The sequence below is a fragment of the Haliotis asinina genome, chromosome 8 (genome assembly GCF_037392515.1).
Source record: "Haliotis asinina isolate JCU_RB_2024 chromosome 8, JCU_Hal_asi_v2, whole genome shotgun sequence".
In the NCBI taxonomy this organism is placed as follows: domain Eukaryota; kingdom Metazoa; phylum Mollusca; class Gastropoda; order Lepetellida; family Haliotidae; genus Haliotis; species Haliotis asinina.
Window position 1 is genome coordinate 39,059,295 of NC_090287.1, and position 25,995 is coordinate 39,085,289.

Sequence of the window (25,995 nt, forward strand, 5' to 3'; positions counted from 1 at the left end):
CATTTGGCAATGTTCTAGCTACATCATGGCAGTGGTCTGTAATTAATCAAATCTGGACCAGACAATCCAGTGATCAACATCATAAGCATCGATCTATGTAATCATTGGGAACCGATGACGTGTGTCCACTACATCCGCGAGCCGGAACACCAAATCCTGTTTGTAGCCTCTTAAGACAAGTATGTGTCACTGAATAGCAATTCTAATTCAGATCATCGTGGATACTTTGTGGTGCAGGTGGTCAAGATGGCTGACTTCATGTTCATGCATGTCTTCATATCCAAACTGTCTGGCTTGATGGTCATAATATCCATTGCTGGGCTTTGTGGTCTTTACTCAATTATATTTAGAAAGGCTGTTATCACATAGATGCAGTACTGCTGGGTCTGAACGAAATGGAAAAAAATAATAATCTTTAACTGGAGGGCATGGCAAGTGATATTCTTTATAGCACACAGGTCACAGATCAGTTGAAAATAATTAAGATGCATTGGTTGTAGAAGGTTGGATGGGTGACTGTGTTTGACAGTTTGACTGTTGACAGTTCTTATTCCTTGGTTCCTGTCCCACACAGGGAGTATGTGAGTCAGTCAGTGTAGTTGACATGAGTCATGCCACTCTAGCTCTATGACAGCAATTTTTAGACTGCAAACAATCCAGTGATCAACAGCATGAGTATCAGTCTCACAACTGGGATATGATGACATGTGTCGAAGTCAGCAAGCCTGACTACTTGAGTTACCTCTTACGACAAGCATGTGTTATCAAAGATCAGTGCTAACCTGGATCTTCATGGGTTGCCCCACATGGAACCACATGCCATGTAGTATTTCTGCATCTGTGTCCTTGTCTGACATGTCTATATTCAGCATTATTTACCAACAGTGGATGGGTACCTGGTAGGATAAAAAGCTAATATGACCGTAACCTTGTAGCGTCTTACACTCATTGTATACTCTTCAGGGAGCTGAGGATGATAGTTGAGTAAGCACTGATAACTGACCATGATAATGAGCATGCTTTGGACTTGAGTGTGGACTTGATGCATTATTAATAAGCAAATTATTATGACAATGATTGGTTTGCATTCCCTCTACTACCAACTGTATTTCCCGAGCAGAAAACGTGTCAGGAAAATAAAACATCACTGAAGCAATAAGAAAACACCCCATCTGTGTTTAGTCTAGACAAGAAGACAGTCAAACTAACCAAGCAGTATTAACTCCCGTAGTGACAACACTAATCCAGGTAGATATGTGGCAGACACCACACTGGCCCCTGGTGGCGGCTACCTGTAACAGGCCATAAATCATTGTATCCCACTGCCCTTATTTATATATGAACACATCTATTAGGATTAGGACCCTCCATGCCACCATCACTAGGTCATCAGCTCTGTACTAAGGGATTTACGGCCCTCATAATCTCTGACAGTGGCTTCTGAAGCTCCTGAAACAGGCATCCAATAAATATACTGCTGGCAAAGGGCTATCCTAGAAATGGAGCAGGTTTTATTTTATTAGCAAGGAATCCTTACAGATTAGTGCCAAGCATTCTTTCAAGCTTTTATATCCTTTCATTTGATGGGGCATAAACATATAATTGTAGGTCATGCCATGATAAACAAACGGACATCTGGTGATATCTGACCTCATTTCAAAGTAATTAAAATTTGTGCATGCATCCTTTTTGCCTGTTAAGACAGTAATTTTGAGTTAGCGAATGGACATACCTTGAGGACATGAACACTGCAAAAGTTGCAAACTTGCCTGATAGAACCTACACCAAAATAATGCCTCTCAAAGAAGCAATCAAAACAAATATTGTCACTAAGGTGACATGATCCCGTGCTGCAAATTACCAAATCCAAATTTAACAGTAATGAAAGTGAAGGTCATAGTTTAAGGTGAAGTTAAATGTCAACAAAGACATGACCAGTCAACTTCTCGTGCCAACTATCTTGCTCTGTAGTTCTTCAAACACACAAAAATTTCAAGACTTACTTTGAGCTTGACATGAATGTCATGATACCAAAAATATGCCAAAATATGCCAAGAGAAGTCTTGAAAGTCTGTGAACAAAATCTAGTGAACTGTTCTTGAGATATCTTGCTGACAAGCTTAACATGCAATTTTACATGCTGAATCTCATGACCTTGAAAACTGAGATATCTTACTGACAATCTGAACATGTGGGTTAAAATACTGACATTTTCAAAATGTCACTGTGACCTTGAAAAGTAAGTTAAGGGCACCAAACCTGACTAGATCTTGCACCTTCCCTACATAAAGCTTGGTGTTGAATATGAAGAAAATCCAGTGAAATTTACTTGAGATATCTTGCTGACATGGGTAAAACGTTCATGTTCCCTTGTGGCCTTTTAATGAAGGTCATGGTCACCAAACATGACAGGGACCGTTCTTATACTATTATGAACCAAAATACCAGATATGAAAAGAATCTAGTCAACAATTCTTAACATATTCTAACTTGTCGTACTGATTGAGGGACGGAGCCTAATACTATATTCCCTGCTTCGTGCTTAATACGCGGCAGGGGATAATTAAGCTGGTGCAATGGTGGTAGAATTTCATAACTTTCATACAACAAAATACCATCAGCAGCTGTGTTGAGTTAAGTTGATATTTTATGTCGCTTTCAGTAATATTCCAGTAATATCACCACTATGGATATTATGTGGGGAATCAAACCTGGACGTTTGGCGTGACAAGCGGAAACTGTAACCAGTAAGGCTACCCAACCTCCCTTAGCAACCCTGTTGATAGACTTGCAGAAGTCTCTAAGGAAATAATTAATAGTTTAAATGATGATTTCTAAAAATATAAATAAACTAACACATTGTCTCACTAACAGACTGGCATCAACTGAATTACTATTCATCTGTAGGCTTAGCATTTACTATGTCCTTGGAGCAAGGCTACACTGCTGATAATGCTTGTCCGAACTTGGCCATTAGGGCCATATTTACCTCCCTGAACACCACCTTGACTATCCTCAATATCTCCAGGTTATACCAGTATACCAGTATAGCCTGGAGATATCGAGGATGCACCTTGACATGTATCTAAACATCACAACACAGGAGTACCTGGTAAACATCTTCCTTCAAAAGTGACACACAGGACACCAAACAACAGCACACCTGAACACAGGACAATGACCATCAAGGGGACTTCACAACATCAACAGCTGCAGGTGGACCAACAAGTTAACAGGTGCCCCGAACTTGAAAGGAACTGGACAGTAGCAACCAGGTGACTGACCATTACAAGATGGTCATTGATACATTCCTGCTTCTACACGAACACTGCTGGTACCTGTTGATGCCAGGTGACACCACTGACTGATGCACTGCCATATCAACATCCAGCCTCACTCACTCATCACCAACAGCCTAACAGCTTCCTCAGAGTGTGACACCATAAGGATGACAATACTTTTCATTGTTTTACACAGATTTTAACTAACAAGATAGCATGTAGGAAGGACTGAAATGAATAATCAATTGTCATAAATCATTTCCAGAGACAAGTCTTGAAATAAATCATCATATAACTGATGAAGGAGCAAGTATACAGTACGAGATGTAGTGCTCTTCACAATACAGAAGATAACATCAACCAATCTCTCTTTACTTATGCATTCCATTGCTAAATGAACTTCAAAGATTTATAAATTAAGTTCAAAATAATGTAAAGTTAAGGTAAGTTTCAATCCTACACAATGTTATGTTCCTGGGGCCATCATCTTTCACCAAGCTGGAGCAAAAACTTCATAAAGCCAGTTTTTTCTCTCAAAAGTTTCAACAAACAGCTGTTTGTAGCACGCTAAATGTTATTGCACTAACAATAACCATGTCTCATTAACAGTATATTCTGCCTTGAGGAACTGATAAAGATGCTATCATGTGCAATGGCTTTCATGGGTGAACCAGAACACGGAGGTGCTGCAGAAAATACATCGAGAAAATTTGAAAAATAGTGCCCTTAAGTAAATGTGAAACTGTACAAGGAGGAAGAATTCCATATTTCCGATAATATCTTGTATGTAAATCTTCAAAATGAAAAAGTATTTCATCCATAAATAACTTCAGCAACTTGCAGTATCAATCAGTGCTGGAAACAGGTGACAGCCGCAGCTGAATACCATGATATTCTGCTTCACTCATCCTGCCACAGGATCTCTCAACTCCCCCACTACTCCCACAGGATCTATTAAGGCTCTCACTACTCCCATGGGATCTCTCAATTCTCTCACTACACCCACAGGATCTCTCAATTCTCTCACAACTCCCATAGGATCTCTTAATTCTCTCATTACTCCCATGGGATCTCTCAAGTAACCCACTACTCCCACAGAATCTATTAAGGCTCTCACTACTCCCACAGGATCTCTCTCTACTCTCACAGGATCTCTCAATTCTCTCACTACACCCACAGGATCTCTCAATTCTCTCACTACTTCCATGGGATCTCTCAATTCTCTCACTACTCCCATAGGATCTCTCAACTCTCTCATTACTCCCATGGGATCTCTCAAGTAACCCACTACTCCCACAGAATCTCTCAAATCTCCTACTACACCCACAGGCTGTCTCATTTCTCTCACTACTCCCACAAGATCTATCAAGTCTCTCACTACTCCCACAAGATCTATCAAGTCTCTCACTACTCCCACAGGCTGCCTCAATTCTCTCACTACTGCCATGGGATTTCTCAATTTTCTCACTACTCCCACAGGCTGTCTCAATTCTCTCACTACTCCCACAGGATCTATCAAGTCTCTCACTACAACGACAGGATCTATCAAGTCTCTCAATTATTCCCACAGGATCTCGCAAGTCTCTCACTATTCCCATGGGATCTCTCAAGTCTCTCACTACTCCCACAGGATCTCGCAAGTCTCGCCACAACTCCCTCAGGATCTATCAAGTCTCGCCACAACTCCCTCAGGATCTATCAAGTCTCGCCACAACTCCCTCAGGATCTATCAAGTCTCGCCACAACTCCCTCAGGATCTATCAAGTCTCGCCACAACTCCCTCAGGATCTATCAAGTCTTGCCACAACTCCCTCAGGATCTATCAAGTCTCGCCACAACCCCCTCAGGATCTATCAAGTCTCGCCACAACTCCCTCAGGATCTATCAAGTCTTCCCACAACTCCCTCAGGATCTATCAAGTCTCGCCACAACTCCCTCAGGATCTATCAAGTCTCTCACTCCTCCCATACGAGACTCTCACATCTTCTCCCCACCCACATTCACTTACCTTCTTGAGTTTCCCACCCACTACAATGACAGGTGCTCCTGCACAATCTCCAATAAAGGCTGTCACACTTTCTACCCCTTATGATCTTTCAAGTAGGGGGGTAGCCTTATGGTTAAAGTGCCTGTTCATCATGCTTCAATTACCCACATGGGCACAATGTATGAAGGTCATTTCTGATGTCCATAATATTGACAGAACATTCTTACAAGTGGCACAAAACCACTCACTTACTCACAAGTCATCATTTCAAGAGAAATCTTGTACATAATGCATGTTCAAATGTTCTGTTGTCTTGCTTCAGGTGAATAAACAGGCACATTTCAGTTCCATATCCTGTTCCATGTGACATTTTCATGCGCACAGATTAATATAATCATATTAACAAGCCAGATATTTTAGTTTGCTGGAGACCATTTTCTCCTATGTTGTAAAACCATACTCATTAACTCACTGTTCCATCTCCCACCCACCAAAGCAAACACACCTCTCTTGACTCCCAAACCAACAACATCCCCAAGTCTCCCACCCACACTCCTCCACTGACCATTCAGTGATGAAAAAACTGCATCTACCTGTGCATTTACCTTCCACAGTGTCAGGCACAGCCAACACGATGCATCTTAACTGCAGAGGCAGTGTCTGTTATCCTGTCAGTCTGGTATTTATGAAGCAAATTAATCGACATTGTTCTGTCTTGGCTGCACTGGTCATCAAATGCTTCAGTAAACTTTATTGCATCATAAAACAGTAACCCTGCAGCATTCCTGCCATAGCTGTCACAAAACAAAACTAAATCCTTGCACCTCTTTAATCAAATGAATTAGAGCTATGTAAGCCTCTGACAAAGCCGTGTCAGGTCACCATTTCCATGGCATAAAAGGTGCATTAATACTGCAATTTGATATGCTTGTGCAATTATTGCCAAGTGAAGCTATGTACTTAAGTCTGAATGAATTAAAGTAAAATTGTTCACACAGGCGTCTTATCTTGAAACATATTTTTTACCAATTATGTTTTGATAAGGAATTATGTTAATAATGGTGATAATACATTTAACATTCTTACTCATGAAAAGCTCATAAGCATGTAGCTTCACAGTTAAAAAGCAAAATATATCAAACTGAAATGCGGAGATATCACTGTTTAACACAACAATCAAAATTTTTTCTTCACTTTTTTCTTAAAAGAAGATATATATTTTTCGCATAACACAAAAAGACACAAGCTTATGCTTGATAATACAGGATTTGAACTGGGCTACTGAGGTTTCTGTTACAAAGGGCTGATAAAGGTGGACGGATGACACATTCAGTCAGCTATAGTCACAGCCACAGCCATGGTTTGGTCACTGTTCTGTAGTGAGTGAGTTGGGTTCTAAACCGCTTTTTGCAGTATTCCAGCCATCTCAATTAGAGGTCACATCATACAGCCATAAGATAACCTTAGGAAATCTTGCTTCATTAAAGGCTTTAGCACTTGGCAGTGGGGAAATAATGTGAGACAGTGAGACAGACTGTCTACCAGGCTGTTTTACCAGCAAGTGGTGCCTCACTTGAAAAAGGGGCGTCCAAAATTATGAGACAAATTATCACGGTTGGTCTTTTGATTTCATCTGCCTGTGCAAAATTTGGTTTTGTTACAATTCTTAGATTTTCTGTTAGTGAGCAATTCATCGGTCTCAATCGAATGAAACGGACTGTAATGCAACAGTAACATCAGCTAGTGCCAACAGTAACATCAAGTAATGTCGAAAGTAACAACACCCAATGACAACAGTATCATCAACTAATGCCAACAGTAACATCAACTAATGCCAATAACTAATGTCAACAGTAACATCAACTAATGTCAAGAGTAACATCAACTAATGTCAACATCAAATAATGCCAACAGTAACATCAACTAATGTCAATGTCAACTAATGCCAAAAGTAACATCAACTAATGCCAACTATTAACGTCAACAGTACCATCAACTAATGCCAACAGTAATATCAACTAATGTCAATATTAACTAATGCCAACAGTAACATCAACTAATGTCAATGTCAACTAATGCCAACAGTAACATGAACAAATGTCAACATCAACTAATGCCGACAATAACATCAACTAATGTCAACATCAACTAAAGCCAACTTTAGTTTTGGTATGGAAATACAAGAATGTTCTATCAGCTGCAGCCTCTACAAGACAAGCATGAGCAAGTCCATCACCCGTCACAACAGAAAAATGCAATCTGTTTCCCACTGACTCCATTGTGGTCCGGGCAGTCCATCGATGTAGTGACAACTCCAATATCAGCAACTCCTTTCAAGCCAACACAACTGTTGTGTTATAATGGTGTCCCTGCCTAATCCAGCCTCACTGTATGTACTTTGAAAACAGTGTACAACTATAGAAAGTGACATTAAACTTACATAATACACCAGCGCTCATGATATGTGTTTAATGTACCATACTTGCTAAATTGCTCATTGAACAGGGAGAAGGGCACTTAGCAAGAAATTCTGAGTAAAGTTATGATGCTTCCTCTTCTTAATGGGAAATTTATATGAAGAAAATATTTGAAGTATTGCAGTTATGGTTCAAAAACAGACATTAGCTGATTAATGAAGTTTGATGGGTTAACAAGTCAACTTCACACGGAAAATAAAGATTATAAAATTGCACATTGAACCCTCCAAAATGGTGTCACCGTTTCTGAGAAGTTAGCCTAAGGTTAACTATCTGACCAAAAAAGATGCATAATCAAGTCTATTCATGTTACACTGAATAAGAAGGCTTTAGTTATATCCTGCCCAAAAGTATTTAAAGACACCTGATTCTATAGAAATATGTATGAATCTATAACTATTCTTTTCTATAACTATTTTGTCATAAAATTCCACATGAAATGCAATATGATAAAATACAATATGAAAAAAACACAATATTGCATTTTTGTTGATAATATTATGCTGAGCCTAAATCCTGAAGTCTATTACCAAAGTCACATCAAACTTCTGGAAAATGACAATGCTTTAATACGCTAATCTCCATTCCACTTGCCTAAAAAGGAATATCCTTGTAAGATACAATACTAAAGAGGACAGAAAAGTTGGGCTCTGTTCAGCTTGTTGACGGAGTAGTAGATGGATAAGGTTTCACAGCACTTCTGTTTTTCGTAGCTGACATGAATTAACATTAACTGATTGTGTTCTTGCAGGATCAGCCTCACTGAAATACTTTTTTCTTATCTTTTCACTATCCAGTCATGAATTTTTAAATAATTCCAAGATCTGAGCTTCAGTTCAAACAGAGAAATAAAAAAACCTTGAAAATTAAGAGCATGTGGTGATCTCAAAGATGTGACTACATAAACACCTTAATGCAGACAGTTTTTACCCTTCTGCATTGTTGTAACAAAATATTCAAAAAGCAATGAAAAATGCTATTAGAATGTAAAACAGCATTTAATTCCAATAAAACTTTAACAATTCATGATGAAAAACACACAAAAAAAGCAGTTTATATTTACACAAATGACAATAGCTCCGAGAACAATCCATCCACTGTAAATCAAGTCCCTGCAGTGAATCTTCTAATACCATAAGAGCACAAAAATCTTTTCATGAATCTTTCATGTCAGAGAAAACAAATATTGACAAGGAATAATTTTTGTAAGTAGGAAGCGTTTGCCTGAAGGAGAGCACAATGAAAGTAGTGTATTCAACATGTAAGGCCCGAATCACAGATGACCCCACTTGAAAGGGTAGCAGCCTGTCAACTGACTTCTAGTAGGGCATATAGAGGACCTATTCTTTCCCAAACAGGTCCTTCTCAAGGAGGACCTTCACTTCAGTGGGTCTCAGTGATTGTCAAGAGGTGTAAGGATGCCATCAATGGGGTGGGTCTCCATCCGCTGAACACCTTTACCCTACTCCATGTTACAAGATAACTGGCCGGAGAGGACCAAGTGGTAAAACACATTAAGGAAGAGTGTGGATTGTGCAAAGGATTAAGGAGCTGACTGGTTAATGTTCTAGAGTGGGTGGGCCAAGCATTTATGGGTCATCTATATAAAGATATACAATTTCTTTCACTGAGAAGTTGAAAGGTTTTTACTGGTATCTTGTGCAAGAAGAGTAATTATTCACATTAATATGAATATTCACATTTCATGAATATTCACATTTCATAGAGATAATGACGACTAATTTTGATTTTGAACCAGGAATTCATTCATCTGAATATGATGTTTTTACAAACAAAACTGATGCAGCTATAATTATTTTGTTTGTTGTTAAAACCACACCCAGCAATTATTCCTGCCATCTGGCGGAGGTCTGTAAATAATCAAGTCTGGATGAGACAATGCAGTGATCAACATCATGAGCATCGATCTACGCAATTGGAATATGATGACATGTCAAGCAAATCAGTGAGCCTGACCTGAGTCAGAAGTTATGACAAGTGAAAGACAGTAAATGACAACACTCAATGTGATGAACGGACTTGTTCCACTAAATACACCAGCTATGTATCCACAACCACTAGGGAGATCAAATTCTGTTGTATAGCTCCATACAATGTGTCGGACAATAGTCTGTCTCCCAATCCTGGAACCACATTATTTTCCCTATAGCTGCTGCCTAGCCCACCCTGCAATGCTGAAGTTTTAAATGGCTTATTAGTTCATATTATAATTATATATATTAAGAGACTAAGAATTAGTCTGGTATGACAACAACCCACAGCCACAGAGGAGCAATCCTCACACTAGGTGCCTCTAAACAGAACTATTACATGCCTATAGTTGTGATTATACACGACCAGCAGGCACATGGTCCTGAAGAAAAACAGTCATGAAACTTCCCATCCAGACTGGTACTGTCACCACATGTTGATTTTTTAAATAATACCCACTTTCCACATTCAGCCATGGTAACTGTCTCTCAGTGTGGTCCCTCTCATTCCTATTTAGACGGTGCTCCAGATTATTTGTATACACTGCCACTCATTCACTGGGATGAACAGTCATCCAGTTTTCTCCTAAATCATCAACATTATATCAACAGTGTTCAGGTGGCTCCATGGGGTAAGTCCTACAGCTGGAGTGAGTGAGTGTGCTTAGTTTTACACCGCTTATACTGTGGGTGACACCAGAAAATGGGCTTCACATATTGTACCGACATGGGGAATCCTGCAACTAATTTGATCAAATCAAACCCTGTTGGTTTGTTTGTGAACCACAGAATATGTCAAGGTCCTCATCAATCTAATGAACTGCAGGTAAAAATCTCCTTGAAACTAAAAACGATGAGCAAGTAAAGTTTTCTTTTCAGACACAACGTTGTGATTATTTGTGTTGAATTTTAATGTCTTTAGGCTTGACACAGCTGGGGATTGAACCACCAATTTTCCACTCTCCAGGTAGATAGAGGATTTACATCCTTTTGGTAATGCAATAAAATTTTTCTTTTGAATGTTTTTAGATGCATTAACAGACAAAATGGTCTCCAGCTGACTGACATTTCAAGCTTGTAAACATGATGATACAGTGCACGTGAAAATGTCACACGTAACTGGATATACACCTGAAATTGTATCAACTTGTATTCTTCCAAATTCACACTGATTAATCATAATTAGCATTTCCTGTTTGTTCACCTGTAGTGAGACATCCAAGCTTTTGACAGTGCAATGTATACAGGATTTCTCTTGAAACATGTACCAGTGACTGAGTGAGTGGGTATATGTTTTACCCAGCTTCAACAATATTCCAGCAATATAATGGCAGGAGACACCTAAAATGAGCTTCACACATTTTAGGGCATCAAACCAGGGCCTTCAGCGTGACGAGCAAACACACTACCCTATTCACTAAATCAAAAACAAATAAAACGGTATTCAGTTATGTAATTGTGATCAACTATGTATACATATATAGCCCAATTACAGTGCTAACATAACATCACATGCAAGACTGTGGCCTATTCTGCCCCAGACCTTCACTTAAGATTATTTCACTCATATGACAACGTTTATGCATGCATATGAGTGGCTGCTTGTACTAGCTCCAACTTCAGCTGATCTATAGTGCTAGAGACATCATGCAGTAGTTGATGCATGACAATCCCACTCAGACATGCTATACACTCTGAGTCAATCAGTCCTTGTTAAATCTATTGATGCCGAGCTCTAGGCAGCCACCAACAAGAACCATATCTTAATGTCTTTTGGTCATCAGGGATCAAACCTGGGACCATCTGTTCTCCAGACAGACACTCTAACCACAACAGCACCTGTTCAGCCAGTTCTTAAAATTTATTTTCAACTGTGCCTTTTGTTGTGACAAGAACGGGATCAAAAAACTTATGCTCACCATTATAAATTGGGGCTAATCAAGTCCACAACTTTTTGATACAATCTCATGAAAATTCTCATAAAAATAAACCAAATTGTACAGAATATTGCTTATTAAGCTGGCTTAGTTCCAAAGACCACATGAAGCTCTGGTGTACTCAAGCTGAAGATTTCTCCTTACCCACTGAAAAAGTAAATGGTATGCCAACAGCTCTGTAAATATTCACCTCAGCATGGTAGTGATGAGAACAATTGATTCTTAACATAAGCTGAAGTTGTTTGTTAAATAAACATACGCATTGGTGATTTTACCTTGAACACAAACCGAATATTATTGATATATATGGTGTTTTATTTTACTTCTATCCCCTAATGCTTTTAAAATTCTCAATAAAGAATTAAAAACTTGTCATACAATATTCAGACAATTAATAAATACCATTTATTACCCATATGGTGAAATATAACCAGTGATATATAAATCACATGTGCACATGTGCACACATCACTTTTGCCTAACAATCATTGTTTTTGTATTTCATTCCCTTGTACATCAACAATAGAACATGATATCAATGAAGACGTCTGTCACACTTGCTTAACGTGTTTTAATGAACAAATGTACATGAATAAAATGGAAAATATAGAAATTATTACACTTGAAAGTGTGTCACACCACTTGTACCACTTATCAGAAACTCATGCAAAATTTCACACTCAATTCAGAAGATATATGGCACACTAGTTCATAGAAAAATCTCTAAATGCTTAACTCCATAGTAACATCACAATGGCAAGCTACAAATATTTCAGTCCATACCACATTGGGTGAGGCTCATACAGGGCCTATACCAGTGATTGATACTGTCAGCAACTGTCCATCAAGTATGACCACCACACCCATTTGGAAACAGTTTACAAAGTGCAAAGGTTTGTGGAGGACAATTCTAACTAACGGGGCATCAAAGATGACGGTATTAAATGTCCAGCTCCACTGTGCCCTCACCACTATGATATTCTGACCCAGTGGGAAGAAACATTCATTCACTCAATCACTCAATCAGCAATACTCATGACAGCTTGTAAACAGCTACAGAAAACCCGACAGACATTCTTGTTTTTTAGGGAATTTCATTGCTAAATTTATCACGGCATGTTGATGGTATCCATTCTGTCCCAACCCCCATGTATCTTACATGGTTGAGGAATGAAGACAGCACTGCCTGTGTGTTCATGAATGAAGAAGTGTGTTGGAAGGAGGACAACCTCCCTGGCATATATCCCTGATAAACAAACCGCCAGGCCTTTGATGAGCAGATGGAGAACCATTACAATCCTGAACCGAAGGTGTAGGCTGGAGGGGATACACGATGCGTGTTGCTCAAGGACATGGTTTCAAAGCGCCGCTGGCAGAGGTACACAGGACTTGGAAAGGTGGACTCGGTCTGACTGAAGACAGTGGCACATTCCAGCGATAGGCCCTCAATGGATACATTGTACTGCAGACCCATCACTGGCCATGCTGATGAAGAATGTGAGTGTATCTCCAGAAAAGGGTGGGAGGCATGCAAGATACACCATGGAGTGTGTCATCCTTTCTCTTAATTTACGCTGATCCACGGGAGCTGGTCATGGTGCATCTCTACGAGGGAGAAGAATCATACTGAGGAAAAAGGAAACACAACAGATAATGTTGAGTGTTCTCATTAGGAATGTTTACCGCTTCGAGAACTTGCAGTTCCTGCATGATGCAACAACTTAGTGTCATTTCCTTGTGAGGGGGCGAGTCTGGTTTTACTTCATATCATTTAGACAAGGCTGGCAATGAACTTCACGTATTGTAATTCATCTGAGCAATCAAAACGGCATCTGCTGCATGGCAAGTGAACACTGAAGACATTGTTCTACCCATAGCTAATCCTGTCTTGTGAATGAATAAGTGAACTGTATTTTATGCTGCTGTCAACTACATCAAAGCTATCTCTAGCAACCTGTACTTAATGGAATCTGGACCAGTAGGGAAACCAGGAACCCAGTGGTTGATAGCATGAGCAACACAATCGACTGGTTTGCAAATTGTGCGCACCCAATTCACATTTTCAAAGAATGAACAGATGACAACTGTGAAGCAGACTTGGGGCATAAAGAGATAACACGCACCTTATGGGGTACACGTTACAGTAAAGACAAGAGGTGTGATATGTCTTGTCTATCAAGGTGCTGGTATCACCAGGTATTTGTAGCAATCGGCAACAGCTCAAACTCAAGTTGGGGAATGGGAATTGTCGTGACAGTAACACAACAATCAAGTAATCTGACACTAATCATCGAGATCCTACGAACAATCGCTATTGATGTGTACATACAAAAGTATGGTGATTATCACCTGGCCATTAGGTGACAATATAGATGGGTCAGACACGAGCTGGAACACCTGGCCTACCTCTCAGTGTACTTATCACAGGTGTGCGGACTACTAAGCACTTATCATCAACAACATTAAACATGTACAGACCTATATATTAGGATGGTAATCAAACATAAGGCCTTACATAGTTTTTAGTTGGTTTACAACATAGACAAACAAAAACAACCAGAATTTAAAAGAAAAAAATAATAATATATAATAATAATAACAAAATATTTTGGTGCCAAGGTTTTGAAACTTGGTGAAATAAACAAAACTAAACCAGATTTTTTCATTAATACTCATAATAAATAATGAATGCAACTTAAAAATCTGTATTCTGCAAAAACAAGGAACAATTATCTTTCCATAAAAACATATTCTATCTTTCCAACCACCTACACTGAATATCGAGCAAGATATGTTGAAAACAGATAATATCAAATATAAGGCTTAACTAAACACTACGTTTTCAATCATTTAAAGATGCAGACACCTATTTTACATGCTCATGAGGCAAATAAGTGAGAATTATATTTTTCATAAAACAATTCTGAGTAATGTGAAGAACCCAAAATGATAAATCAGGTACCCTGACATCAGTGGTATTAATCAATGCAATCGATTGTTTAGAGTTGTCTACCTTAGCTGTGCCAGGATCCCCTGAAACATGGATCACAATCTATTTTTGAGCGACACTTACAGCTGTAACCACAACCCCTGTTCCTATGCCCACACCATTTTGGTTGATCTACCATAACTGACTCCAAAAATAAACAACCCTTTACCTATTTCAAGATCAATCCAAAAGTAACCTTCATAAGCACCTTTGCTTCTAAGACTGAAAATTGTCGTGACAAGCCTCCTTTTCTTGTGTATAAGGAATGGACTCAGGTTTGATTCCTTCCTACATGGGTACAATGGGTGGAGCCCATTTCTGGTGTCTCTAGTCATGATGTTGCTGGAATATTGCTAAAAGTGGAATAAAGCACTACTCACTCACTCATACATTTGAACTTAGTTTATTCACTACTGCTTAATCTGAAAATAAATTTAACCCATTGTGAATAGTTTTAAATAGCACCCATCAGATTTCCAACATGAGTATTCTATTGGTCTGAAGCACTTCAATGTAGCATGGCACCACCAGTAGACTAAGGCTTTGACTCTAAATATATATACTTTTGATAGTAACAAACAAACCCATTTTAATTGAAAAAAGAGCCCAATGGAGACCAGATATTCAGAACCTAAGGAAATCTAGACTTACTTCATTTACGGCTTTAGCACTGCAGAGAAGGCTTGGCAGTAGCCAAAATAATGTGGTTCAGGGACTGTGAGATAGACTACACCACCAGTGCCGTTTTGAGATCATGGCCAGTCTGAAGGTGTGAGCCTGAGTTACCCAACTGTTCAGTATTTGCACTATGTGATGTGTAACTGCGTAATCACACATCTGTTCCTCCACATAAAGCATCATCTTGACTGTGGTCCCAATAAACTGAATGCTCTCTCTTTTTTAACCCGTACTATCTCTACAGTTTGTAAACATGGCCAGCAGGGGAGGAAATATCTGCAGATTAAATTACCATTTGATTCAATTTCTGGCAGAAAATTGCAACATTCAATCACTTTACCAGGAATCTTTGCCTCCTTAAAGCTGAAGATAGACAGAACAGCATTTTTTTCACACAAGATACGTAGCTATCCAGTTCGTCATGACAGGAAAATGCATCATGGGAAAGATATCACAAGCATTTCTGGATTAAACGACAGTTTGATGAATGCTATTGTTCTAGTGAAACCTTTTCCTTCCTTGTTGCTAAAAGTTTCACAGCTCAAGTTGTGATATAATTTCCTTGACATTTTTACAAGAAAGTCTTGTTTGCTTGTGTTGTAACACCTCTTACACCAAGACCTATGTGCAAGAGGTATGAAACTGAGCCTGGACCAGACAATTAATCCCAGTGATTGATACTGAGGACACTTCTCATCATAAGGGTATGATGACTTACTACCAACTAAGCCTGACCAGTTTATTTATTTGGTTGTGAGTGAGTTGATATGATGGCGCTTCTAGCAAATATTCCAAATATCCTGTAAAGTACACCAGAAATAGGCTCCACTGTCATACATTCCATTCATAAGGGGAAGTAGTTCTCTTTCTCTCTCTTTCACTCTCAAATCCTACATAACATATTGTTATGCTAATGCTACATTTGCCACAGCTTTATTCTGATGATCATTCTGATTCTGGGTATGTCAGTGTGCCTGAGTCTATCAGTTAACTAAAGTAAGAATTGGCTAAATTTACACTTCTTAACAAGACCATGTGTGATAACAGATTCATATACCCATGCTCATATTATAATAAGATGGAATCATGTGATTCCCTTGCCAGTCAGGAGGACAGCAGTCCTGACCACATACTGACCACAAATCTGACCACAGACTTGACAGAGGGCATGTATCTATGTCAGTTACAAGCCAGTCACCTGAGGAAGGTCAGTCTCTGATGACCATAAATGACCAACTGATGTTTGTCCAATAAAAACACACCTGTCACATTTTATCCCTGCAATGATGATAGATATTTGTACTTTCCATCATCTGGCAACAATTGTTTGGTCAACATGCCACATAACCGGATGAGTGTCAATGTCAGGTTTTTGGGAAAACCTCATTGTCTTGTCACACATACAGTCCGAAGTGTTGCCATCAGTCACCCTTGTAGCTAGGTCAGTCTCAAATTTGAACATGAGTTGCCAATAGTCATCAAGGACACCTGGTGGTTAGGCTGTGGTAAACCAGGATTTGAGACCACTACTAAAGTAGGGTCATACCAGCTTGAATATGTGTCACCCCTGGTCATCAATGACACCTGGTGGTTAGATGGTGGTAAACTAGGATTGGAGACCAGTAATAAAGTAGGGTCATACCAGCTTGAACATGTGTAACCAATGGTCATCAAGCACACCTGGTGGTTGGGCTGTGGTAAACCAGTACTTGAGACCAGTAATAAAATAGGATCTTTTAGTTAGGGTGTGGCACACCAGAAATGGAAACCATGAGTAAAGTTGGGTCTTTCTCAAACCTGAACATGTATTCATCTCCCCAGACATTCACTTATCCAAGTTGCCACACCCTTTGACATGTGCCAACAATGATCAACAGAACACCTGTTTTGTTGGGTCATACTCAAGCCTGAAATAGCTTAATATTTGTCAACAAGAACACTATTATAGATAGGCCACAGTACACAAGACCTGGTCACCAGGTACACCCTTGTAGCTGGGTCATTCTCAAGCCCTGATTAGAATCAACATGGTTCACCAAGGAGACTGGTTCTATCTAGTCTAACCTTGATACCACTGGCAACACATGAAGCAGAATCTTTATGTTACTTCATACTTGTTACGTAGTACACTGTCTGAGCAATAACAAGGCTTTAAACTTAATGATTTCCTGTCTGCACAGTAAGAAATGGCAATGAACGATTTCCACAATGCTGTCATTGATCCAATAAAAAAGGTCATTTCTCGGTACATGGTTAAGACTTCCCCAGGACATTCTGGTGTTTTATGAAAGTGACGACAACCAATCATTGTTTATTATCCAACTTACCAGTTACCAATTAGGGCAGCAGAAAATCGCAAAAACCAATAAAATGTAGAGATGACACTGTCTGCACAGGTCTGCATTAGGCTGTTGTCTCAAAGAACACTCTGGTCATTCAAGTTTGGGTGAAGTTATTACAACAAGATATAGCCCATGGCTTACTGCTACCTATATGGTGAGATAGCAATAAGTTAATAAGGCGAGTGAGTGTGTGTGTGTTCAGTGTTATGCCACACTCAGGTCTGTGAAGAATAGTGTCTGAGCCAGAAAATCCTGATGTCGAGAGCATGAGCATTGATCTATGCAACTGGGATACAATGACATGTCTTGACCAAGTCAGGAAGCCTGACCAACTGCTTTCAACAACTGAAGATCAATTCCCATCCGGATCTTAATGTGTGAATTTGATAGGGAAATCCTCAATTATTAAGGAAATTCTTAGCCAGAAGCTGAGAATGGTGCAAGTGTTGACTTCTAGAGTTTGAAAATAGGGGATGGAAAAGAGTGAATGCTTTAGCAAATATACATTCTGAGATCTGTAGAAGAGACTTTGAGGTAATCAACAAAGTAGAATTCAAATCAGACGTCCAATGTCCTGTAATACTCATCACAAACTTTCTCTATCAGCAGCAACCTTTCCAATATAATTCTAACATGTCAATCAGGAACATTTTTTGGGGTTTCTCACAAGTCTTTGTGTTGAGTCACAGGCAGACATGGAGGAAATAAAAGCTCCTCGGGGGTCACAAAGCAGCTGCCTCCTCTTCCCTCAAAGCTTCCACCTATATCTCAAGCGTATTAATCAGCCAAATTAATCAGTCCGATTGTCAGACAAATCACGGAAAGACAAGTCAAAGAAGCTGCATGAAAGGTGGGGGCTGATTACAGATGTATCCAAAACTAAGGGGGCTCAGACTGATCTTCAGACTGTCTGCAATGCTGGCTCCAAAACCATACAATGGAGGCAATTAGCCAACTCAAACATAATTATCCGCTAGACAAGGAAATTAATTCATAGATCCAACTGCATCTTCCTATCTCATGACTAAACATGGGCTTGAAGCTAAACTGTCTTGCATTGAAAACAAATGCAAATATTGTAAGGGTCGGGAAGATCAATTATGGTGCTCGGGTCATCAGAAATATTGTCTTCATACCCGTCCCTACCTCAAAAGCTTTTCATTTATGTCCTTCTCTGAATTTGTCACAGGGATTTATGCAGATTCATGATCATAAACCTAAAACTTCTCATGATAAAAATACATTCATTTGGAGACAATGCTTGGGTGAGGAATATTGACATATTGAGAGATAATGACAATGGCCAGACTGTCAGAGACTGTAGGATTTGAAATTGTCTCGTCTGGGTTCTGACATCAGAGAATCCTGTTTCACAGTAGGGAATAGAAACACGTTTCAGACACTGAGCTGAGAAGTTTCAAATCCAGGTTTTCTTGATAAATGCTTTGTGAGTGTGTATGGTTTTATGCCAGTTTCAACAATTCAACTGGAACTGGGCTTCATACATAGTACTTAGGTGGGGAATCAAGCCTTAGTCTTTGGCATGATGAGTGAATGCTATAACCTTACAGCTACCCTACTACCCAGAATATTTAAACATTCACAAAAATTCTAAAAATAACATAGTGTTAAATACTTTTGTATTTTCGCAGCAGTTAGCACCATTCCAAGCACCAAGTTTGGGTATGGCAAACTACTGATTAAAAAATGAGCAACAATTCATGTCATCCGGGTACCATGACAGACACATCACAAAGCTGGACCATCTGTCACTTCATGGCAGCAACATGGTACATGGAACCTATTCCATCCTCCTTCACAGCCTTTGGGTAGCCTAATGGTTACAGCATCCACTCGTCACACAAACGACCTGAGTTCAATTCTCAACAAGGGTACAAAGTGTGACGACCATTTCTGGTGTCCCTCAATGTGATATTACGGGCACATTGCTAACCATGCTCACTCACAAATATTCCTTTCTCTGTTCTCGTTGATATATATCATTAGCTATACCACTGGCTCCCACTAATTGACTAGATTTGGCTAATTACCGTAGAAAATTTTCTTTATACTACATACTATACTATTCGTGTACTACACAAAAACTATTGAATCTTTTTCAGTTATTTCTTCTGATATGTTTAGACAACATATTAAAGTAAATAACACAAAAAAAATGATGTTCGTTGTTTGCTTAGTTAATCAGAATGTCAACTTTGGCAATATCTCCATTCGTGTCATCTTCTCATGAATGTAAGGGGCAGTGAGGTAGCCAAGTAGACAAAGCACACCACATGGACACAATGTGCAACACTCATTTTTTTCTGTTATCTTCCTCTAACATCGTCACAATCAACATGAAACCACATTAACTCACTCATGGATATATAGATGCATAATGTGCTTGACATAATCACACAACAGCAACTGCTCTCCCTCGTAAATTAGTTGAAAGAAACCATCTTGGAACAGAAATAAAGCGATCCCGAAAGGCAATGAGTAACTATTAAAAACAAACTTGAAACAACGCATTTGCTTAGTGAAAACCAGTTTTTGCTGAAGAACAAGTGTTTTTGTTACAAAGAAGTGTTAGGGTCTGTGTGATATTTTCCGCTGCTCTGACCTACATACCAAAGTATGAGACCAAAGTGGGTGCTGCAGACACATTACAGAAATCATTCTAATATTTTGGCACCACTTTTAGGCACAAGTAAGAGACATTTTTAAATATGGGGGAAGCCCAGTTGACATATAAACTACAATAGAAACAAATCATATAATCATTCTTTGTAAAGGTTAGGATTTATGGAAAAAGCATGGAAGCCCTCTGTATCACCATGACAACACTTTAACATGCTGGGCACATGCAGAAACTGAAGTGAAACCAGCAAGGGTAAATTGGTGCTTGCTGTTGACCAAACATTTCTCTGAACTATATCGGAAAAATGACATTTTATCACATATGTAAGCCTGTGGTAACTGCATATGGATTCAGCTGACGTATTATCATGGGACAAAGGCAATTGTTTAAGTTACTGAAGTGGAGCTGAAAGATGGTAATTGCTAAGACCCTATCAACTACCAGTAATGTCCAAGTGATGGAAAATTTGAAAAAGAACAGTTGCGTCCCTCTCTCAAAAGCGGGAGTATGGTTTTTCAACACTTTGATATTAGCAATACTCCAGCAATATCTTGTCAGAGGAATTGAACTGGGTTGTTTCATCACAAACAGGTGCATTAAGCAGTAGTCTGACCCAAAGCCGTCTCTTAAATGAAACTGAAAGGAAGACGATATTCATGAAACACTTCAGGAATTTTTCAAGAGGCTACAGCCCTCCAAATGGAAACAAAGAAGAAATGATCCACTGCTTGTGTGCAACATTGGGATTTGATCAGATGTCATTGACCATGTCATAAAGTCTGACCCCACAATCTGTTTGGTTGTCCAAAACGACCTGCCCAGACTGTTGGGACAGAAAGTCTGCAGTGGAGTAGGTACATCTGTAAGAGGTTGTTGAAGGTGTCGGTGTGATTCAACCACTTACCTTGTTACTGACACTGGCCCCTGCATTGATGGCACCAAGGTAGGCAGCCAGCTGTAGAGGGTTGTCGAAGGTGTTACTGAGAAGTGGCTTCGGCTTTTGGGATGTCTTCCAGTCTATCACACACAGTGAGTCTCTGTAAATTGTGAAACAAAAGTCAAGGTCATACCGAAGTTCTGATAATGAAATGTTGACACCAGTAACATGAAACAAACAGAATATGATTTTGTCGTCATCGTCATCATCATCAACCTGGCCTCAGTTTTAACATTCCAGTCTTCATTAGTAAGCCTAGTGGTTAACGTGCTTGCTCACCATGCCGAAGTTTCCCACATGGATACAAGTGCGAAGCTCATTTCAGGTGTCCCTTCTGTGTTATTGCTGGAATATTGCTCAAAGCAGTGTAAAACTTAACTCATCAACTCACTCTCCATCCACTGGGAAGAGCCCAAGCTGACACAAAGCCACATGGTTCCCATACTAAGCCATCATACAGCAGACATAACCAATATACTGCCAACAGTTGGATGGTCAAACAGTCTAATGTTTACACACTCAGTACTGTCAAAACTATTTGACCCAAACTGACCTAAGGTTTTTAATTTCAGGGTGTCAAAAAAATTGCAGCTGATGCTTCCATTTGTCAGGCCATCTCACATGAGCTGGGTAAGTCAAGCACTGACTTTCCATGAGGTGCTTACACTGCTTGGCATTTTAGAGAGGCATTTACGTTTTCATGACCTCTTTTTTGATCATATCCTTCACAGATGTCCATAAACATCCATTATCAACATTCAGTGTGACATAATCAGATAAAACAAGCAATCTTGTCAAATTTAGACCAGTGAACTCAAGCACTCCTTGGTGAGGAACGCTCAGCTGGTGGTTTATCGTGACTATCTACCTTATCAGAGTACTCAGGGAACCATACATGTCTTCCAGGTCTCTATCGTGTGCAGTGACAAATGTTAACGAAAACGGTTCTTCACATCTGTTCAGAGATAGTGTTGTGCAATGTGAAGTCAGCACAGCTGTCTACTTGGGAAAGTACACTTGAGATTCTGTGAGTGGGTCACTCAGTCTGAACCAAACGATCCAATGATTGATATCATGAGTAAGTGAGTGAAGCAGCTATCAATAAAATACACCACAAATTGTTTTGATGCCTGTCCCTACAAAAGGTAAACTCTACTTGACACAAAAGAATTGTTTTGCCAATACTTAACAAATGTTCATCTAACTTCTAGGTTTGAAAAGAGTGAGTGAGGGAGTGAGTTTGGTTTTACTTTTAGCAATACTCCAGCGATATCACGGCGGGGGACACCAGAAAATGGGCTTCACACATTATACCCATGTGGGGAATTGAACCTTGGTCTTCGGTGTGACAAGCGAACGCTTTAACCACTAGGCTACCCCACCGCCCCCGGTTTGAAAACAAGACACTGTAACAAATATATAAAATAACTGACCTTTTCAGCTTACAGTGTTGTCTATATTCCAGCTAGCAAATAAACCAAATAGTTCAGTGACTGATATTATGAGCCATGATCCATCCGTTTGGGGTATGTTGACACTTAATCAAGTCTATGAATCTGACATGGTCAGCAAGAACCCAGTCCAATCCAGAGTGTGAGTTTAGTTTTATACCACTTTCAGCAATATTCCAGTGATGTTCCAAATGGGAACACCACAAATGAGCTTCATACATTGTACCTAAATGAAGAATCAAACCTGGGTCTTTGGTGTGATGAGAGAACGCTTAAACTACAAGGCCACCACACAGCCCCAGAATCCTAACAAGGGCCACTGATAACATTCACCAACTTCACACACGTCTATCTTAACACTGTCCACAGAAATTGTACAATGCATGGTAAAAATTAATGCCCAAAAAGATAGTTACTTTTGGAAGCCCTCATACTAAGCAATCCCAATACCTCACCTCCAGATTATTGATGGTACACATATTGATGGACAAAAGTCTTCAAGAAGACACAAACAGCTTCAAATTACACATTTCTGACTTGTTGACTGTGATGGAAAAACTGTCACTGTGTATCGTACATGAGATGAAACAAAGTAATTCTAAATTCTTTTGGTGTTAAAATACATTTGCTCTTGATGTAGGTAGTACAAAAAGAAGGTGGGTTGAGTTTGCCAGTTAGAAAACTAGAAAACACTTTAAATCATTCTCTACAAACCAAAGGACATATTTTGTCAGAAACACTGACCGAAAAAAAGATGCCCTAAGATCAGCTGGGGATGGAAACTAATGCTTCTTTCTTCAGAACTTCAATGTGACAAATTAACCTCCTTTTTCCTTACATTCCTTCACCTGCAAAATTGAGTTTCAAGGGTGCTTATGGCAGAAATAACCCAAGTTCAATTAGGAACAAGGTGACTGTCACCAATAATTTGTAGTGCTCTCAAACTGACAACAGTATTTACACTAGACATATTAGGCTACAGATAAGTCTTATCAGTTACCATTGTCAACATGATCAAGATACAATTCCCATTCATTGATTTGCAAGGAGGGTGACCTGTTTGAGTGAGAGGCATCCTGCAGCCTTGGCAAGTAGGTAACAGTGCGGAACTCTTTGATGAGGGAGGTGGAGAGAGGTGACATGATGATACAACATAGGTTGAGGGAGATGTGGGGATGGTGTAAAGTGTATGGGGGATGCCTGCCACCTCAATCAGCCACATTCCCTGGGTAAAGGCTTGTCAATGGGGCAGCTCCTTCACATTTCTCACAAATCTGAGCAATTTTTAATCTAAGTTATTGAGAGCCAGCAGGAGGTGTTCAGCTGGACCAGCTGGTTTGAGGAAGGAAAGGTGTGGTGAATATTTATATGAGATGAGGTGAAATGAGGTAAGGCAAACGGATGAGGTGATGTGAGATAAAATGTCATTTGAGCTGAGTGGAGTTGAGTTGACTTGAAGTGAGTTGAGGTCAGGTGAGGCAAAGGAAGATGGGGTTTAACACTGTGTTCAAGACTAAAGTACCAGTGCTAGATATCGGTCTTGAACCATGTCACAGTAAAACATGCACTCAGCAATATTCCAGCTGTATGGAGACTGGAAAACTGGTATAGATACAGAAATAGTGAGTGAGTGAGTTTAGTTTTATGCTGCACTCAGAAATATTCCACCTATATGGCGGCAGTCACACAATCCAGTGATCAACAACATGAACCTCGATCTGTGCTATTGGGAACCAATGACGTGTCAACAAAATTAGTGAGCCTGACCACCTCTTACGACAAGCATAGTCACCTTTTATGGCAAGTATGGGTTGCTGAAGGCCTATTCTACCCCGTATCTTCACAGGTTGACACTGAAATAGATGAAATATTGCATCAAATGGTCTCTGGAGTCCATTAGGTGTCTGATTAAGAATTACAACCTAAGCCTGATTCAAAAGGTAACTAAAGGACACAGTGTTCTGGTTCTGTGAATTGATTGATTCCGCTGTACCCTGACACCACAGATTGTCCACGATTTGTCTGCTCTACCCTAGAGTACTCACATTTAATCAGGGTAATAATACTCAGACTGTTTGGGCGATTGGAGCATGCATTGTGCATGGAGTAATGTGCATGATAAATGGACTATTGTTATTATTATTATATTTCTCGGCCACACCTGGAATACATCTGAGAGCAGTGTTAAACAGCAAGGAAATCATCGTGATCTGAGATATTACTCAGGTCTGGCTTTAGCACAAGCTACATGGCCACTTGACATTCATTTAACAAGAGAAAATAAATATACATCCATATAACATAGAAATGAAGCCACAAAAATTGGTATTTACCCTAAAGTCCTGCAAAGGTCTCCAGTAATAAAGGTATCAAACCGACTAGAGGAATGTGCCATTTCATTTTAATGGGTTGGCGTCTGTGGTAAAAATGTAACCATGAAGACGGAACCTCTTCAAAATTATAAAATAGGCAAGAAAAACAGTGAGTGAGTGAGTGAGTGAGTGAGTGAGTGAGTGAGTGAGTGAGTGAGTGAGTGAGTGAGTGAGTGAGTGAGTGAGTGAGTGAGTGCAATATCACAGCAAGGGACACAAGAAATGGACTTCACATATTGATCCAATTTGGGGAATCATAACTGGACCTTCTCATAACAAGTAAACACTTCAACAACTAAACTAACCATTGCCAGTTGCACAAAAACAAATACAAACAGATCAGGGATCTAGACAAGAAATTACATGACTGCACCAGTTTGAGTTAATATTACTGGGGACACAAACATTTGCTGATACTCCTTGACTGGGTCTTGAACCTTAAATATCAGCTTGAAGTCAATAGCATGTCTTGATTCACCCAAGCACCACAGCATGTCCTTGAGATTAGTAGAGTGCCTTGTTTCAAGGCCGACACACAGGCTGTAGGACCCTCCTACACCCACTTGACCAATCTAAACATGGTACTAGAGGTATTTGAAGTTAACAGCCCATCTGTTAGATATAGATTGTGCACACTGTACTGTATGACAGTCATGGCCACACCCTTGATGAACTATTGGTAAGTGGAGGGTGGCCATTTTGGCAAGAGCCACAAACAATGTTGGTGTAGCCTTGCTCCTAGGTGGTACAGAATGCTGAACCCATGGATGAACAGTAATTATATTCTTTAAAACACTGCGGTATGTAAATAATCGAGTCTGGACCAGACAATCCAGTGATCAACAACATGATCGTTGATTTGCGTAACTGGGAACTGATGACATGTGTCAACCAAGTCAGCAAGCTTGACCA

At 39.6% G+C, this 25,995-nt stretch overlaps 1 protein-coding gene across 1 annotated transcript in view; it reads right to left on the bottom strand.

The window, feature by feature from the left end:
• LOC137293593 (mitochondrial genome maintenance exonuclease 1-like) overlaps positions 1 to 25,995 on the bottom strand; it is a 79,563-nt gene that overhangs the window by 14,547 nt on the left and 39,021 nt on the right. Inside the window, exon 4 of the mRNA XM_067824229.1 lies at positions 21,228 to 21,360. Within this exon, the coding sequence (XP_067680330.1) occupies positions 21,228 to 21,360 (133 nt within the window). The remainder of the gene's footprint in view (positions 1 to 21,227; positions 21,361 to 25,995) is intronic.